Source organism: Hyalella azteca, unplaced genomic scaffold (genome assembly GCF_000764305.2).
Source record: "Hyalella azteca isolate HAZT.00-mixed unplaced genomic scaffold, Hazt_2.0.2 contig2982, whole genome shotgun sequence".
In the NCBI taxonomy this organism is placed as follows: domain Eukaryota; kingdom Metazoa; phylum Arthropoda; class Malacostraca; order Amphipoda; family Hyalellidae; genus Hyalella; species Hyalella azteca.
In genome coordinates, this window is record NW_025933238.1 from 38,264 (window position 1) to 57,992 (window position 19,729).

The 19,729-nt window shown below is 39.3% G+C and overlaps 2 protein-coding genes across 2 annotated transcripts; one reads left to right on the forward strand and one right to left on the reverse strand.

The window, feature by feature from the left end:
- Nucleotides 1-2,468: 2,468 nt before the first annotated feature.
- Nucleotides 2,469-5,252, reverse strand: LOC125179597. Its single transcript, XM_047885752.1, has 5 exons — nt 5,171-5,252; nt 4,966-5,070; nt 4,120-4,709; nt 3,370-3,673; nt 2,469-3,108 (listed from the first exon to the last, which is right to left on the reverse strand). The coding sequence occupies exons 1-5, from the start codon at nt 5,249-5,251 to the stop codon at nt 2,953-2,955; spliced, it is 1,236 nt and encodes a 411-aa protein (XP_047741708.1). The 5' UTR covers nt 5,252; the 3' UTR covers nt 2,469-2,952.
- A 3,211-nt stretch (nt 5,253-8,463) lies between these two features.
- LOC108672922 lies at nt 8,464-19,318 on the forward strand. The gene is made up of 6 exons (XM_018160684.2): nt 8,464-8,614; nt 9,317-9,390; nt 9,796-10,056; nt 11,352-13,085; nt 13,482-13,686; nt 14,004-19,318. The coding sequence occupies exons 2-6, from the start codon at nt 9,340-9,342 to the stop codon at nt 14,792-14,794; spliced, it is 3,042 nt and encodes a 1,013-aa protein (XP_018016173.1). The 5' UTR covers nt 8,464-8,614; nt 9,317-9,339; the 3' UTR covers nt 14,795-19,318.
- Nucleotides 19,319-19,729: the final 411 nt, after the last annotated feature.

The following is a 19,729-nucleotide window of genomic DNA, read 5'->3' on the forward strand; positions in this document are numbered from 1 at the left end:
CATTATGCATACGTTTATATAATGGAATATGAGCTAATGATACAGCAAGTCGCCAACGAATGTATTGTTGTTAATTATATATAAAGGAAACTAGATAATTCAAAAGTATGTTTTAATACTTATTCAAAGAGCACGTTTTTGCTTTTTCTATGTATTGTTACCACGCGGATACCACTTCGAATGGTGGCAGTGGATCATAATGTTGAGATGTTATTCACAAGTTATCCCAGGAAACCAAACCACATTACTTGCCGTGAATCACGATGACGTTGAGACGTTATTTTCATGTGCATGCCAACCTGGACAGCCTTGTCGTGCAGCCTGCGGAGGTGCTCATGTTTGGTGTCACTATACGGCGCAAAGCACACGCGGCTGTGTGGGGGCGTGTGCGCGCTGAACGATGTTACTCTCCGGCTCTCCTTGTGTGGTTGAGTCACCAGCAGGCGAATCTAAGAAAAACATAGTAAAAAACTGGAAATTTTCTCAGGCCATTTATGGCTGAGTCCCTGGTCAGATTAGAAAAAAGAAATTAATCATCCTATTTCGTAATTCATTCACTACCAAGTCAACGCAATATCCACTAAACTTCAGAGAAATTTATTTTATAATTTTCTACATAAGTCAGTTTCGATCAAAAAGAATTAAAAAGAGGTTTTTCCTAAAATTATAAACGACTTTAAATACAGAACACTGTGCATTTATGACAAACTGTGACCCACCTTCTTTCGTGTTTCTGGTAATGCTTCCATCACATCACATAGAATAGAATAGAATAGAAGTGTCGGCGTTGAAGAATTAGGCCCATGGCCTGTTGCCGATTCTTGAACTTTTCGTGACTTGATTCACAATGGATCCGGCCTTTGGAACCCGATCTTTCCATAGCTGACGATTGATTGAGATAGCTGCTGGACTTATTGCCTGATCCGTAATTTGCTAGGCATTTCAAGACTGAACATATGCTCCTGCATAGCTTCGTCTAGTCTGTTTTTGAATATGTTCATACTCGGAGCGTCAACGATGCTATCAGGGAGGCTGTTCCTACTGACTTGAAGTTATGCGAAACAAAGTTTATTGACTGAAGTCTTTTAATGATAATTAATTGGAAAAAGACAGTATGAAATTCTCGTCAGAATCACTAAATACTGAAAAGATTAAAAAAAGCCTCATTTTGTGGAGCAACTTCGACGTATTGACTGCATATTGGTTTTTACTAGATGAATGGATGTACCGACACGTTCATATACGATATAACCATCGACACGTTGGGGCAAACGTGCACAATGTGCTAAATTGCGTATCTCAGGGCAAAGGTGCCAAGTTGAAAGGCTAGTCACAAATTTTCAATAGCAATAACTATATAGTTTGTTGTTGTTGTACAATTTGTTTAATGCAGAGATGCAGCAGAGCACCGGATACACTAAGAAATAACTGTGATGCAACGATGTAGCTATTGTATGAATATCATCAGATTAAGTTTATTGCCGCAATACTTCCATACACATTGTATACTCGGCAGTTCATAAAACATTGGCTGGAGGTTGTTCCTCGCATTTATCACCGCAATTACTTGGCATAAATACTAATATGGTTCGCACTTCGCCTTGTTGATGCCGAAAGCGTCCCTGGCAACGGCGCTATAGCAACACGTGACCGTGTTCAGTTCTACCTCCACGAATACTTACTTCATGAATATGTGTGTTACGTAAACGTAACTCACGAATATGTAAGTCACGTAAATTAACGTATTTAACGACTTCAAGAATTTCGGTCATCACATCCAATAATTTTAAAGACATATGCAGTAAATAAACGCAGAAAAATTTATCACTTTATCAAATTGTTTGTGTATAGTTTTCCTCCTAATATCTCCATCGGATCAGTACACTATTGAACAAAAAGCAATTAGTTCCATTTTTTCACAAATTCTGTTTTCATCTTCACCACGAGCCTTTGTTTGTTTTGTGAAAAGGATTATCGAACAAAGTTGTGATGTATTATTTAATAAGACATCCGTGCCAGCTCTTCATAAGTGATATGGTATAGCAGAAAATTAGAGATGAATGTTGCTATGAGTATGCGATATAGCAAAGATTGCGAATAAAGCTTCAAAGTAAATAAACTTTTAATTTCACGAATTCGTACTTCAAGAATTTCGGTCATCGCATCCAATAATTTCAAACACATATGCTGAAGTAAATAAAATCGGAAAAATTAGCACTTTATCAAATTGTTCGTGCAGTTTTCCTCCTAATATCTCCAGCGGATCAGTAAACTATTTAACAAAGAGCAATTAGTTCCATTTGTTCGCAAATTCTGTTTTCATCTTGAGCACGAGCCTTAGTATGTTTTGTGAAAAGGATTATTGAACAAAGTTGTGATGTTTTATTTAATAAGACAGCCGTGCCAGCTCTTCATAAGTGATATGGTATAGCAGAAAATTAGAGATTAATGCTGCTATTAGTATGCGATATAGAAAAGATTGCTAATAAAGCTTCAAATTGAATAAACTTTCACTGGTGTGCTCTGAGTCAAGACAGATAAGGCGCCAAAGATTAATCATTTATCACAACTTATCAACATTATAATAATAAATAGAGTGGAAAACTTTGAAAACCGTTCACACTCCTACTATAGCTCCTACAAACAGAATGACTGAGGCGGCATTTCGTGTAAAATACATCTCGCCTGGCCTGGAAAAACAACGTAAAAGTCAAATAAATCATACAAGAACATGAACACTAAAATCCTCTTTAGTTTATGAATAACGTTTTAATTTGAAAGACTGTATAGATTTTCTAAACGTTTTCAATCCGCAACATTCATAGTTCTCACTAACGACGTTTTATTAAAGTGCCAGTACGAAACATTTCTATTTAATGTCTGCCACTGATGAACCCGGCCGATGACAGACAGGGTTGTCTGCGATATGGATTAAACATCGTCTTTATATACTTAATTATCAGGCAATGCAGGATGCGATGAAGGGAGTCCCTCATCAGCGGGAGTTTGCTGCCTCGCGACGCTGACGATGTCAGCGCAGGTAAGCAGGAGAGCGCGGGTCGCCTGCATCAGCTCATCGTGCGCTGATGTAGTCAGCTTGTTTGACACCTGAAAATAAATATGTACCGGTACTTAAATTCGTCTTATGAAAATTAAGAGAAATAATAAATTCTTTAGCCGGGAATATCATGATGTTGAGATTTAGCCTAAACTATAGCGAATGAAAGTTCAAAGTTCTGAGGATGAAAAAAAAGAGTTCAATAACTTACGAAAAGGCAAAACCAATATATGACGATTACCATGATGCTTCAAAAAGTTTTGATTACTTTCTGTTATCTTTGCAGCAAATACATTACATCTTCCACTCACTTGCGAGCTGATAGACAAATGAGCTGCCGTGTTCTGGGTATCTTTACCACCAATCTCGACGCCATTTTCCACTGTAGCAACTGCGTTATTTCGATGCGAATGTGCTGCATCGTTTACAGTTAATTCATTCCGGGCAGATTTACTGAAGTTCGCGGTATGTTTGAATTTTTTCTGTTGTTCCTGCACGGCGGCTTGCAGGGCCGTGACATGCGCGTGCCAGGCGCGCACTACCGGGGCGAGACCGCGAACTCGCGTCGACGCCGCAAGCGCTGCGTGCAGATGTGCTGAAGCTGCGCGTAGCTCACTGAGAAAAATAATTGTGCTTAACATCGTACGCAGGCTGTTTAATAATAATATGTTGATTTGAATTTGTCCCCACACACATAATAAATTTGTAGGAACTGTGTGAGGTTCCTTGAACTGCTAACTAATAACTTATCCTAACACTGTCAGGCGCTCAACGTGGTAGGTACACGCGATGATGCCATGTGTTGGAAAACTATTTTGGGGGTCGAAGGTGAGGTGCTAATTTTTTATTGTTTCAACAGTTTAGTGAAATCTTCATCGTTTTATTAAGTTTAGAAACCTGTGCATCAATAACATTGTTTCTAAACTCATTTCGAAAGCCGAAACAAAAATAAATTACCATCGCTCTATAAAAAGAATTTTCATTTTATATCGCACTTATTTCTAATTATTTTGAACGACGAGAGAAGATTTTTTATTTGAATACAGCAAACTCCTGTTTACCTCTCAAGCTGTTCCATCATACGCCTTTTTCTGGGCGCTTCTTCTTCCATGAGGAACCTAATCCGCTCCTCTAGCTGCTGCCCAGTCATGTTGCTCAGTGTCCCACATGCCGTGGCAGAAGTTGTACGTATATTATACCCACTCCGCGCGGAGTTTTGTTTCACTCCAATGATGGCCGCTGTTGCTTCAGCCAGGTAGTCGATCATCAAAAGGTTATTGACATCTTCGTTGGTACTAATGTTTTTTTCAGTCTGTACAGTGCCAGAATTTCGTTCAATTGAAGATTCTAAAGCATGGACATCGCTATGACCGCTATTTGGCTTTTGTACTGGAAGCTTTGCCTGCAAATTATCATTCGCACTAAAATTGGGGAAAGAATCATGTTTTATAGAACTATTTGCGGCATCAGAACCACACTCAACATTCACTCCTTTTTCAATGCCAGCCGTCAACCTGCCGACACTCGCTCTCAATATTTCTTCCAGTTTTTTGAGTGATGCTATTTCAGCGCAGAGAATATCGGTTTTTGTTTCAGAACTTGGCTCGCCATTAGCTGCGCATTGTAGCCACGGTCCGTCGTCATCGCCAGCCTGAGATCGTAAATATTAATTGAATGAGAGCGACACCGTATGCTAGGATAGCTGCTGGGCTCTAACTGGACAATATAGTAATGAAACGAGGTCTTAGGCAGTAAGATAACATAACTTAATTACGGAATACGTAAAAGCAGCTATAAAAAAGTCAATTAAAAGTCGAAAAATATGTAGCATGACAATATCTTTTAAAATATATGTTAGTAAAAAATGGTACTACTAAGATAGGAGCATATGCCCGTTTGGTACATACCTGCTGATTCGCTGGAAAAGATTTTGTCAAAAAAATACATGCAACTCGCTGCGACAGAGTTTCGAGACACTCGGCTTTCTTTCTGCGAGTTAGTGCTAGCCGCTCCTAAGAAAAGGGTTTGAAACGTTAATTTCGTTAAAAATTATTGAAATGAACGCCAATACGCTAATTACCAAGTATTTTGGGTGAATTTAAGAGAACTTACGTTGAGGAGATTCCTTTCTTCAACAAATTGTCGCAAATTTTCAACAACTTTTTTATCGCCCTCGTGAGGCTCCATCATCATAACCGCTTCATACGCAACTACTGTACAAAGTAGGCACTGGCGAGGAGGAAGGGCAACATTTTCACCTCATTAAACGACACCTTACTAAACCATTGTTGTAACTATTGCGGGTCTGAATAACTTTTGAATAACATTATTTTTGTTTACAAATTTGAGTTGGTTAAACTCGTATTTAATTCATGAACTATTCTCGTTTTCCAACCATGAGCTCGTTTTCGGCCTGTTGCAATATTCTTCAACTTAGAGTGTTGAAAAATGTAAATTTGAACTATTTCATTCAAGTTTTTGAAATTCTAAAAATTGCATGTTATATATATATTTTATATTTTTTTTAAATTGTATAATATTTTAGTCTAATCGACTATGGAAATACGAATTTTGGTTCACTGCCATTGTTTCCTAGAATTACGAAAAAAACGTTAGTCTCTGACGTCATCGCGCCGAACGTTGCTGGAGTGACTCATACATGGCTTGGGTTCGTCGATAACTCAAGCTAGTCCGAGAGCATCGTTGTGTCTGTTGAAAATGGTGTTAATTTTCACATATGCTCCTAAATATTACCCTTCGTAAGATTTAATTGGGTATTTGATTATAGTAGTAAAAAATAGTATATAATAATTATTTAACTTATATCTGAGACGTTTGTTTACACATTGATTGACGACATCTTTCGGAGTTCGGACGGGAGTCGGGACTAAATCTTATAAAAAACGAACCGACTAGCCTACTAGGGCACTAGGCTATCAGTATCTGTGGCATTCTGTTCTTCTTTTAATTCAGAAGAGACAACCAGCCTCCCAGGTATTGATGATATATTATATGTCGCTTCTATATTAATGTCGTTGAGAACTCGGAGAGTCTAGACTGATAATTACTGCTACCGCTACGTAGAGAAGTCGTTTTAGTTAGACTACCTAGAGTCTAGACAGACGTAACAGTGGTAGCCTAACTTCTTTCAAGTTCTTTGTTTCCATAGATTCCTAAATTATCGAGGTGTTAGTGTGTGCCTCTGTCACTGTGCCGACTAATCTATTGCCATCATCATTATTGCCAGTGGGCCAGTCATGATGGCGATGCTCTGTAATCAATTACCTACTACCTAGGCTATCATGGGCCGGAACTCAGAAGCACAGGGCCTGGGTGGACCGTGGGCAGAGCTAGCCCGGCCACTGGCACTGGCAGGTGGCTGGTGGCTGCCAGCACTCTGAGCACTCAGCAGACTTTTTTTTATGCTTTGCTGAATCGTTGCTGCTATTGAAGTGATGAAGTCATTTAATGATTTCATTGCATAGTTTGATGGCTTTGTACTATTATTTTCTTAATTGTGTTAAAAATGTATGTGTACACCTTATAAACACCTCTAGTGATAAATTATGAAAAGATATGCCTTAGTTGAGCCTGTTGAGGGCTTTTGCCACTTGGCTTTTAGGCTAAACTTTTGGCATCTATTATTTAGTTTGAAGTTTTGAACAGTGAATTCATGAATCTGTTCATTATTTTTTAATTATGTAATCAATACTGGAGTAGCTTATTATTTAGTATTATATATTTATGGCTTTATTATTTATGCAAATATAGTTTTGGAGCTTTTGCCTATGTTATTAGGGTAACTACATACCTACATCAACAAGAAGATCAGAAGATGAAATTTTAAATTATATTTAGCTATTATAATGACTAACTAAATTTTCTCTCTGTCCAAGTGTTTCCTCTTTGTTTCAAAACTTCAAATGTTTGTGCTATCTTATGGCAAGAAGCTTCTTGGATCATGCCAGAAAGTTGCCACTCAAATTTTTTAACAAAGTAGTTACATAATTTCTACTGAAGGCTGGCTGCTGGAGCACAGGCTGCACAGCCATATGTGCACTGCTGTGGCAACATTACTTAGTGGTATTGATGATAAATTATGATAAATTATAAGCCCAAGACAAAGGGATTAGCAAAGTGGGTTTTAGTGGCAAAGGAGAACATTATTTGTTGCCCTTCCCCAAGTTCATTTTTGAGTCCTATTACAGCAATCCCTTGATTAGCACGGTTTTGAATACCGCGGTTTTGATTAACACGGAAAAGAAATTTGCGACCTACCCTTAATCTACGCAGTGCCAGTTTTGATTAGCGCGACTTTTTTTCACAATGCATCATTTTCCCACCTCTAGCCAGAGGTGTTACGTTCGTAACAAAAGTGTTACTTTTTGCTTATTAGATCTTATGTTGTTACTTTTGTTACGACTTTTGGAAAAATTTGCCAAATGTTGTTACTTTATGAATTTCAGCCAATAATTCTTTAAATAAGGTCCCATTCCGTAGGCACTCGTGCTGACTACAGAGTCGGTTTAACTGCGCCTTGTCTCGTTCATAACTCGAATGATCGAGTTCGGCAACGTTCGCCGGTAAGTGTGCCATGCCGGTGCTCTAGCCCTTTAAGCCCTGGTGTGACGAATTTATCACACAGAAAATAAAAGCTTCTACCGAGAGTAATTACATGTTTGGAGTCTAGCCGCGAGTGTGACGGTAGCGTCACATGTTGTGAACTCGTTCGAACAACGTTCGATGGAGTAGGCGCTCCGCTACTGCCAGTACAACACAAAGACTGAGCGTGATCTGAAAAGTAATTCAGATTGTTTTTTCCCTTTTGAAACATAATTCAGTGCATAAAGGGCTAGTTACTTGTTAGCCTTCAACTGGTCAAGATCACTGCCATATCTACTGCTCACTTTTATCAAACTACATAATTTTCCTTTCCTATGCTATTTTTGAGGATTCATTATAATTATTCCCATATATTCTTAAGTTTGATTAGCGCGGTTTTGCTTACCATGGTAAAACTCAGGGATTTATTAACCGCGTTAATCAAGGGATTGCTGTAGTAGACTAGCAAGTATTTTGCATACCAGTATTATCATACATAATAAATTGATTAAAATATTGAGTAGACAAGGAAATAGTAATGAACTGATTCTATAAATTCTTTGGTTTGCCATTATGATGCTTGGTGCTCAACTATTGACTAATTTTTTTCAGAGATGCTTGCTTATCCCTTAATTACCTTTGGCTGCTGCTGCTGCTCAACTCTTTTGAATATTATTGTATTTTAACATTGAGCTAAAATTTGATTTCTTGCTTGCTTTTCTACTAATATTCACAATTCAATTTTTTGTTTGGAAAATTCGAGAATAAAAATTTACAATTTTTTTGTCAAAATATATATTTCTGCTTCCATTTATAATTATTCAAATTTTGAATGAGAAATTGAAGTTATTAGCCAGTTTTACATGCTTTGGCTTTGGAATTCGAGGCAGTGCTCCTGACATCTGATGGCTGTTCTTCAAGATGCCTTGTGATAAATTGCAAGTATTTTCAAAGGTAAGTTAAGTATGAAAGTAATAACATATAGCAATTTTCTATTCAATTATCAATAGATGAATTATGTTTTGTCTGCAATAAGAAGGCATTTATTACATCTTAATCACTATCATTTTTATGACCTTCTATATGTATAGATTTTTATCCTTTTGAATCTTATGATTTGATTAAAAGTTCATATATATATACTTATTTTGCTTATACCCTAACAAAATTCGGGGACCGCCTAGGCTTCGGCCGAATAGTCACTACACTCGGCGCAAAGTTATTCTGGGTCAGTTGGCCAACTGATCGCTATCAGCGTCTAGTCAGAACCTCCTGGCCGACTTTATGGTCTCCTGAGAGTAGGGCAAGAGTTGGCAGAATCCTCTCAGTCCCCTCACCAGGCTCTGGTAGCCGTCTGAATCGGGATCGGAATGTAGACCAAAAAGCGGACATAGAGAAGCTGATTTACGTTCGGTCCGAGTCCTAGGCGGTTCCTAATTCAGGCTCGCCAAATTTTGATAGGGTACTTATCTTCAATTCTGGTGCTGTTTTATAACATGTCATGTCTTATTTACTCATAAATTTATTTACATGCTTTGCCCTAATAGCTGAAAATCTGTTGACTAAATTTCCTATCACTGTGTCATCTGAGACAATGTTATCCCACATACACATCATCAGTAATTATTCCCATTTTATAACTGTATTATTTTACAGGAGTCCAGTGTTTGCAGCATGCAATGGCTCATCGCAGTCGACGGCGGCTCTATGAGACTGCCTTTGACAGCAAGGTAAGGTCTTGTTGCATTTCAAATTTAAATATGTATCTATATATGAATACTATCTTCCTGTAGACATTATGTAGTTATTCATAGACTTGATATAATATAAATTTTTGGCATTATTTATTAGAACCCTGATAAAATTGTACACGTTTATTCTATTACAACTTCTTTGTGCCCAACTTGTATCTATTCACTTGGATGCTGTTTTCTATAGCATGCCCTTACATTTTATTAATATACGATACTTTAAACTTCATTTGATGTATAATATTTTACTAGAACCATTACAAGTGCACTTAATTCAAATGCACCATAATTATCAAATAGTTCATATCTACTGTGTGCTGCCAAGGATTGTGTGTTTTGCCAAATATTCATATATCTTATATCCTAGAAATCACTGATGTGCAGGTGGAAAAGCCCCTGGAAGAAGGCAGCAGCGACCTGTTAGACCGCATTGCCAACCACCCCATCTTGCTTCTGCTGAACCCTCGCCGGCGCTCACGACAGTCCAACAATAATTCAAGCAAACAGAAAACTCCTCATGATAAGAATCTCAACATTGAAACTTCTGATCAGCCATCTTCAGTACATTATGCCTACCATCATGACAACCCCATCCTGCTGCGCAGCCCATGCCCTACAACTGTGCTACCAAAGGCTAAGTTCCAGGTACTGTTTGTTTCTTTTCCATATCTTAGCATGTTCTTGTAGGTTAAGAATGAATTACCATATCACCTACATGAATGCCATAGAAAAGATTTGTTATAGGTATATATTCTCCCGGTTTAAATTTGGTTCCGTCAAATGGGGTGACTTTGGCCAATGTTTATTTGCATTGCTGCCATTTGTTTCTGTTGTTGTTGTTGTTGTTCTTGTGGTTTCCTGGTCTCACTTTTACAAGAGACCCCCTGTTTGTGTTGTGGTGGCCAAAGTCACCCCCGGTGGCTGAAGTCACCCCATTTGATTGTTATAATTATTTTGAAAAATGAATACTAATAATTGTGCTTATAATGTAGGAAATTTTTCTCTTCTCTGGAAGTCAACTTCTGCTAAGCTTGAAGTATAATTTCCATAATTAACATTTTAATAGATGGGAAGGCTTGGAAATTGCCCTGTTACTGATAGGTTTCCTTTAGTTAGTGCTTGGAAGTCTATGGGTAATTATGATTAGAGTTTTGTTTTTGCTTTAACAGCTATTGGCAGCTTTAGCTCATTGTTTTTCTGATGGGTTGTGCTGGGTTTATTGAAATAAGTGAGCTTGACTCTAAAATTTTGTTGTACCGGTTTCGGTACTGAAGTTCATAGTTAATTTCCAAGCTTAGCTCTAATTGTCTTAATGTAATGAGCTTTACAAGGTGGGTGTAAGATTTTAACATACAACACCACTCATCAATTGAGTTGTTATAATGTTTGCTTGTTATGTAGGATGCCTTAATTCTCCAGGCATTAATTTACACAGTTTCTTATGAACTTTTATTGGTGTTAACAGTTGATTATTTGCTAAAAAATATGCTAGATAAATACAAGAATTACATGTTAGTATTTTTTATTTTTTTGGTTAGGTAGTACAACTTTGATCACAGTACAAAAACTTCGACGGCACGTATTCATTATGCTTGTGACACCAATGGGATCAGATATCATCTTTATATTGCATAGTACTTCAATTATGAAAGTTATGATTAATGAGAATCTAATTAGATGAGCAGGTGAGAGTTGTACTTTTCATTTTATTTATACTATCAATTAACTCTATGGTGTTACTACCAATGGTTTTCATTCTCTTCCAATGTTCATCTATTTTTATTAAAAATTTGTATTATGGAGTTTAAAGAACATTAGCTATTTTTATTACTGAAGATCATTGTCTGAAGATTCAGGAAGCTGTATTGTGGATGGCATCTATTGTAGGGCTAACAGGACTATTCTCATTTCGATTACCAAAGGCCATTGTCTTATTTCAGGGCTCAGGAACGCCCCGGTGTGGTCGACGCGGTGCCCGCGCTCGCGTGTGCCCACCGCCTCGCTCGCTGTCCTCCCATCACCTCCTGAACTCCTCCCTGCGGCCCATCGGCCTCAGCAAGAGTGATGACCAAATCCTCAACCGAGTCTCAGACTCGCCTGATGACGAGGACTGCTTTGAGGATTATGTTGAGGGACGACAAGCTGAGGACCTTGCCAGGGACTTAATCACTCTGCACCTCAACGCTGACGAGAATAATAGGCGCTCTTCAGAAGGATCTGCTCACTCTTGTCACGTTGAGTCAGCCTGTGGGCGGGACAGTCGGCTCCAAAGGAAGGTGGTTGAGTGCTTACCTAATCAACCGCGTCGTTTTATGAGTCGGAAAGGCGTTGCCGAGAGAGGCTTGAGTGTAGATAGCAGGATAAATGATGCAACTTGCTCATGGGATTGTCTCAATGATAATTGCCATCACCATCATGATCATCATAATCTGAGCAAGTATAATCAAAATGATGTGGCCTCCCCACGTGGTGCTTCTTCTATTCGTTCTTCATCCATATTAGCTCTTCACCATCCCAACGTGAGCAGCCCTCGAATGCAACACCATGACCGCCTACTGCACGGTAGCGGCAGCAGTAGCAGCAGCAGCCTGCATCACAGTCCACTCTTGCAACACGCATCTTCTGCTTCACCTAGCCCCAAAATTTTTCACGTTAGAAGTGAGACTTCTAGTCCGAGACAGTTGTCTTACAGTGCTTCCCCTAGCCCTAAGCTCAGCACTCACAGCTCTTGTGCTAGTCCCAATATCCGGCACTCCTTCAACACTCCTAGTCCTCGCCTCCTAAAGAGCAGGAACACGAGAGCCCCCCAAACTGCTCTCTTAAGTCCACGCTTACTTCATCTTACAGCTTCTGCCAATACTGATGCATATAATTTAACAATGTGTAGTTCAGCTCGTTCAACTCTGAGCACGTCTGCCGCCATTGCACGTGTGCTACAGGGCCCTGCAGATTGCAGCAGCGCCCCTACTATTGCTTCTCCTGCCTCTTACTCTCAGGGTAAAAGTAAACTGTCCATTGATGAACCGTCCGCCAGCGGCTACAGCTCCTCCAGAGTGTCTCCGTCTGGTAAGTCTAGCCTCCGGGACCTGAAGCGCTCTGAAGGCTTGGCCAAACTCAAGCCTCTTGAGCTCCATAGCCCTCCTGGTACTGCTCCTTTACCTGTTAAGTTTATTAAGAAGCCTCCGCTTTCTGATCGAAGTCCGTCCAGTTGGTTCAGTCCGCCAAGACAGAAAGATCTTAGTTTACCCATCAAACGGAGCAGTCAGAGTCGGTCTAGCTCAAGTGATGCGAGTAGCTCCGACCGCGCACCTTACAAATCTCGTGTGAAGAAATCTTCCTCGAGCACTCGATGCGAGGGCGAGAAACGCCCCACCACTACACCTTCAAGTGCTAGAGCTCTCGCCACCAATAGCGAGACGAGCATTAACTCGTCCATGGAGGTACTTGTAGATACTGCGTCTGAGTCTGGCATCAGCATGCCTCCACACGCTGGGGCTAAGACCTCCAGCCTTAGCTTAGACAGCATAGCGAGTGGGACGAGTAGCATGGAGAGCCTCAAGAGCAGCGTTAGTGAAGGGGCTGGTGCTGTGGGATGGAGGAACATGGGTAGCAATTCTTCGTTACCCCTACGGCCATCCCTACTGCTTCCAGCTACTCATCGCTCTCTGATACAGGTGCGATATAAAGCCTTGCAACTGCATGAAGACTTCCATTGTAGTTATCATAATTGCCAAGATATTGCATTAGGGTAAGATTAGAGGAGATAATAAATGGTAAAGTTGAGTTTCTGTACCAAGCTTTACCTCAGTCACCTTTCTACCGTAAAGAAGGTGGCATTCCAGCTTATTCCATTCTCACTGCGAAATAAATTCTGACCATTCTTGCTGGAGTTGAACTAATCTGTACTGGTTCTTATCTTATTGTGAGTAAATTCCACAGAAACCTGCCACTAAGAAGTGCAGTTTCGTGATTGCAAGAATAAACCTATTTTGGATTGACATGTGATAATCGTCATAGAATCTCCGGGGAAGTTCTGTGTCAGGTCCTAATATTTTATTTGGTTTCCACAGTCGGCCAAGTTCCAAATCTTGTCTCCGATCTCGGACAAGTCACAGGAGCCGAGCAGCACCGACACTGGAGGGCCCATCGTGGGGGGGATGGGTATTGTGGGGGGCGGGTCCCAGCACACCTCCCCTCAAGACCTTCTGCAGCAGACCCCGCTCAAGTGTCGCAACATCAGTGAAGACTTTCGTAACATTCACCACATCATACCTGGTGGGCTCAATGCATTCTAGGTTCAAATCATAAGCCTAAACGCTTGTGGTTTTCAAGAAATAGTACTCACCAAGTATAAAAATGTTGAGTTTTGTGTCAAATTATATCCAAATAAATCTGACAAGTTATCTCAAATTGCAGTACTATTGCTGAGTAATTCAAGTTTCCAGTTGTGCACATATTATACTTCATTGTCAAATAGTGAGCTCAGAAAGAATATGTACCTACCGAAAATTCTAAAGAAATATGCACTGCACTGTGTTTCTTTACGATATTTTCTTTAATGTGTTCCAGGTTAATATATTTTTTTTTTTCAGGTCCTCTGTCGGGCAACAAAGGGCATGTCGGTGAGTCTGACAGCGGCATCAGCATCGAATACGGCCATCAGTCCTCAGGCAGCAACGTCCTCAAAGACTTGCCTTTTGATATGCCGAAACTACGGCGCCGCTTAGCAGCTGCTCACTCATGCCCCTCCAACAGCGACTCTTCCCTCGCGAGTTGCGGCAGCAGCCTACAACAACAACAACAGCTGCAACAACAAACCCCTGCAGGACTTGTTTCCGTGTGTAACCCCGCTATATCGCGGGTCCAGGCGTGTGAAGTTCAGAGCGGCACTTCTTCCTCAAATTCAAGTCTCTGGGAGGCAGGGTCTTCCGCCAGTAGCAGCATTGAAGGCACGCCGCGTAAAGCCGTCCTCAGCGCACGCGGCAGCCTCGTGCTCGACCTCGGGGGCTTTAATAAACTCGTGGCCCCCACCGGCGAGGAGGTTGATGTCTCGGTACCCTTGACGAAGCAGTCTTGGTATCACGGCAAAATTAATAAAGGCGAGGCTGAGAAACTTTTACGCTGTGAAACCGAAGGGGCGTACCTCGTACGGTCCATTGACACACCGAGGTGGGAGTACAGCTTGGCGCTTAAGGCAGCCTCTGGGTTCATGCACCTCAAGATTCAGTATCACAGCGAGGCAAACGGCTTCAAAATGGGGCGTGGAGATCAGCTCTTCCCTTCGGTGCCGCACATCGTCCACCATCATTCCATCCACAAGCTGCCGGTCAAAGGAGCTGAAAATATGTTCCTCGTCAAGCCCATCATCAGTGAGACGTTGTAGCAAACGAATCTATGTGCATTTATACATGAAAATTAAATTTAACTCACTATTGTTCCCGCTGAATTGTTTTTACACGCTCTGTGCAATGGAACAGAATGTGGGCGGCTTGAATTTCAGTTTACTGCATTTTGGTGATGATGAATCTTATTTGAGAGCAGATAGGCTTCATCTGCTCTATTTGCATTAACTCCTCAATAATTTGCTTCCCTGTACAGGTTCACTTTCTTGCCTTCAGCATTCAGTGGTGAATCTTTCAAAGCCGTAAATCTTGCTTCCTGATGTTGATAATTGATTGACATATATAGAGTACAGTAAACGTCATATTTTCAGGATCACCTCTCACTGGTCTTGCATCACTTGCTCAATTGCCGTCTTGATGGCTGCATCAATACCAGCATACCAAAATGTATCCATAGTTATTATTTGCTTTTACTTGTTGTTCGGTCTTGCTGAAATCTACGAACTCCACACACGTCTCTCGACTTTGTTGGAAGCTTAGTGTATTGTGTAGTACCAGCTTCATGAAGACATGAATTTTGCGCTAGCATGTCTAATTTGTTGCTCATGTCTAGCACATTACTGCTGATGTGTTAGTAAACATTTACCTGAACATGAGAGAATATTTCTCTGATCTTCATATCATATTCATGAAACGTTTATAAATCTGTGGCTGGTTCTGCTACCACCAAATTTTGTGATGATGATATCCTTTGAACCGGACAAACCTCAAACCAGTACGTCAACACATGAGCTTCAATTTTATTTGATAATTGTGTTTGTTGTAAGAATATTTATTGTTCGCTTTGTGCGGGCGTTTAGTTATACGCACATACGTCGTAACTCGGCACGCATGTTCGTCATGTGCATGCGTCCTAAGGTTAGTGCTCGCTTTAATGATAATTATTGGCTCGTTTCTTTACTTATTCAGAATGTGTTCGCTATATTAAGGTTATAAAGAGGCGTTAGTGATGACGCCACAATCGAGGCCTCTCGTGTATACGGTACAACCTCAAGCGTGTGTTTCATCCCAACGCCTGAAACGTTCTATCATTTTCATGAATTTTCTTAGGGAAGTATGAACCGCGCTCGTGTCTGGATGTCAACTATCAAATGAAAGCGGGTGTCTTGAAGTGTAACTGTTTAAAACTTGCTGGTGATCAATGAATACTCATGAATCTAAGTAAGGTGTTGAATATATTGGGCGTACGTATTCTTATATTGAACTGCAGCAGCACGATGCTGGCCCAGCGACAATGCCATGTCCGTCCGTGTATACTTTATTGTCCAACCTAATTATTTTGTACAAGTAATTTTTCCCATATTGAAAGATCTCATTTTTGGAGAACTAATTTTTCATCATAACTCATTCAATCTTTTCCTGGTGATCACTTCTTTGACTTCATAGCGCACCTCTAATGACTCTACTAGAATATTTCAAAAAAAGTTGCCACGAGAACTGTTGATTGTGTGCTATTTTATCAATCGCCTCCACTGTCCTGTAACTGTTCTATTGTTGATCTTCCTTATATTAATCCGAAACCATTTTCAAGTATAAATCTCAATTCTCTACGCCATTTTACTAGAATTCTTTCAAGTCTCATTCAATTTCTCTGCTGTCGCCCTATTCGAGGCTGGAAATCTGTCTGCACTTGCACTTGGGTCTTCGCGCCCTTTTCATCTCTTCTAATTCTTAATGGCAAGCAAAATGAAAAGAAACCATCCATTGAGGACCACAGGAAACCTGCCAAACTCGCGATACCGACTTCGTTGTTGGTGCCAAAACGTATGCATAGAAAGTAGCATGAGGTTAGTAGTGCATGAAATATTAAGACTTTATATTCTACCCAAGTGGATTGAGATGAGCTTTGCCATGTAACCAATTTTTCATTTTTAGTTACTTCAGCCTTCAACGGGACACGAAATTATAATTATTTATTGTAACTAAAATTTTAATTTAGTTATTGTTACCTCTTGACTGGGAGTACAATGTGCGTGCGATCAGGCGAGTACTGAGAACTAAATTCCAGCACGACTTCGAAGTCAAGAGATAGTGTTATCAATCCTCGCAAGCTGCTCGAAACTAAAAAAAGTAAACTTAAATTAATTTTCAATTAAAAACTTAAATTATTCCAAACATTCTACTTTGTTTATCACGCCTGTGTTCATAAACAGTCATACGCACGGTTAAGGTTCATTAAATAATTTTAACCTTAATTTTGCATCTGCTGCTATTTATGTGGACATTGCAAATTAATAGCGAATGTAAATTACCGGGCGAGATAGCTCACCTCACATTGCGCGAGTGATATTCATCCATTGTTGACGCTCTTATAATTAATACATATCTCGGATATGTATAAATTTCTAAGACCTTACTGCGCCTAATTATGATAAAACTTGAATTTTTTTTCTTTGATGCCCAATTTGATCAATACTTTCATTTGATTTTTATTATCTTGTGTCGTGACAAAGCTTGTGTCTCAGTATATCTTGGATAGGAGAAATTCATATCTAGATTAGTGCTTAAACTTGTGAGACCCCAGCAAGTTAGACCCCCAGCAACTTTGTTGTCCATGTGACGTTGACTTATTTGTAGACCGCAATATGGCTAGTTAGTTTTTGAGCTGAGTTATTATAACGATGTTAGTATATTTCACATCATTCCAAGTACTACAGTATTCAGTTCTCCTGTGTACATTTTTTATTTGGTGTTTCTAAGCAGATTGTCTGTCGTAGGCTGCGAGTCTGTATGTTATAATATTTTGTAGAGTTCATAGCGTTGCGTCTTACGAGTAGCGAATGTTTCTTAACTTTTTAGCCTTGAGCGCCTAATGTGTAGAATTTTGCATAGATTTTTTTTTCAGTTGAGTTTTAATTAACTTCAAGGTTAACCCGGTGTTTTCAGTTTTTTGGAATTGCTAGTTGCAGAAAAAGTCAATATCAAATCAACAATATAAAATATCAACAAATAAGATATGGCTTCTAAATTGAAATATCTACGTCTTCAAAAATTTAATTACATCTCCAAACTGATGTTTATATCAAAAGGTTTGTTACAACAAGAAAAAAAAGTGCGCTTTTGGGTGAAATATTTTCTTCCTTCTTCTAAATAGATTAGTGCATGAATGACTTCTAACTATTGTTAAGTTCTTTTCAAGCATCGTAAGCTAGTTTCAAGAGAAGATGATGAAGTCCCAAGAGAATAATTGCTCAGTACATTTGCCAAAGATATCTCGAGTACCTCCCTTATGGTAGTATTCCACTGATAAGTTTCATCATATTTAATGACGTTGTTCTTAGTGCTTAAGGTTTAGTTTCAAACGCTCGACAGCATTTGCTGGTTGTTGTAATGAAATGCTCTGTGATTCTTAGAATACTTTTGTTGAGTTTTGTTCATTTAAGTATTATCAATAAGTGCATTGGATCTCGTCATGCGTTTGGTATTTGTGTTCACAATGTCTGCAGACACGACAAGGAGCAGCAAGACCGTAATGGGAATTATTGTTACATTTTATTGATCTTTTCTTACGCACCAACACGTTTCGACGGCTTGATGAACGTTTGCTCGGGATTTTTTATCTGAAATATTCCAGACCCGGGAGTTCACTGAAATATTTTTTTCGCTGAAAATATTTCTTTTTTTTTCGTAATTACACTAATAAAACTGCTGCGCCAAGTTGAGTGATATCAATTTGTGTAGTTTTTCTCTGTTTGTCAATTTAATTAAATTGGTATGGTATTGTGTGATAACAATTCAAATGGGCTTGTGTCATACCAATTTAACAAATAGGCATGAATAAAATTACAAATATGTGCCTGCAGAAAATGTTATAATGCGTTCTGTAATGCCGAAGCATTTGTTCCTATGTTTTTTTAATGACTTTTTTGCAAAGGTTGCGATTGGTTAACGTCATCGGGTAAATAATTCAGGAATGATAGCTGGGAGTGTAAATTTCGTGCATAATTGTTAAAGTTATGCAATTAACTCGTCAATTTATGTACGTTTCATTTTTTAATATTAGTACTAAATGATCACTGGATGGGGCGGTGATTTGTGCGTTTATGTTGTGATGGCAAGTCATGAAGTACGTGAAGTTTTCAGTAGTTATTTTCTGACATGTCTCTTGAGTGAAGAATTCTTCTAAATTCCTGCAGTGGAACGAAGGAAAAACTACGTTATTGTATGATTTCATTATTTTGGATCAATGGAAATTGTGCGTGCGCTCAAATTTTAACACGATCAAGAGATTTTTGAGGAGCTCTATATTTCAGGAAAACAATGCATAAAGTGTCGTATGTCTTACTGAATCTGTTTACAATTAAATATTTCTATCGTTGGACGCGGAACATCTGAATGGTTAGATTGACCACGATGCGAACGTTCCAATGCAGCGCACTAAGTTACTCAGGGGCATTGGCTGGCGGCTGATAGGGATCTCAGTATACAATGACTACAGCTTATCATACGTCCGTTCATTTGTATCCCGTAGTAATAAGCTTTGCAGTATTAAAATTATGATGCTATTTACCTTGTTTCATTCAAACGGTTTTTCATTTTGATATCGCATCTTATTTACTGTCCTAGTGCTTTAGATTCCATTCCTAGCTTGAAATATCAATACTCATCATGTTTAATAGTTTTATACTTGGCTTGCTATATCAGGAACCACCATTGTGTATGTTAGTGTTAAAACTGGCTGGAGTTTTCGTCCAATGTATTTGTGGCCTGGTGGTTTAGAATGGCAAGATTGCAGGAGTGAGTTGCGGGTTCGCAAACCCAGCAGATTGGAAAAATTATACTATTCTATGATTACCTCACTCAATGAGACACTTGTCACACACGAATTCTGCAAAAGATTGTGAGCTTAAAATATTTCAACGCGGCACATCGGATTAAAACGTAGTCATATTTTCATATTATTGGTGGCTACGCAG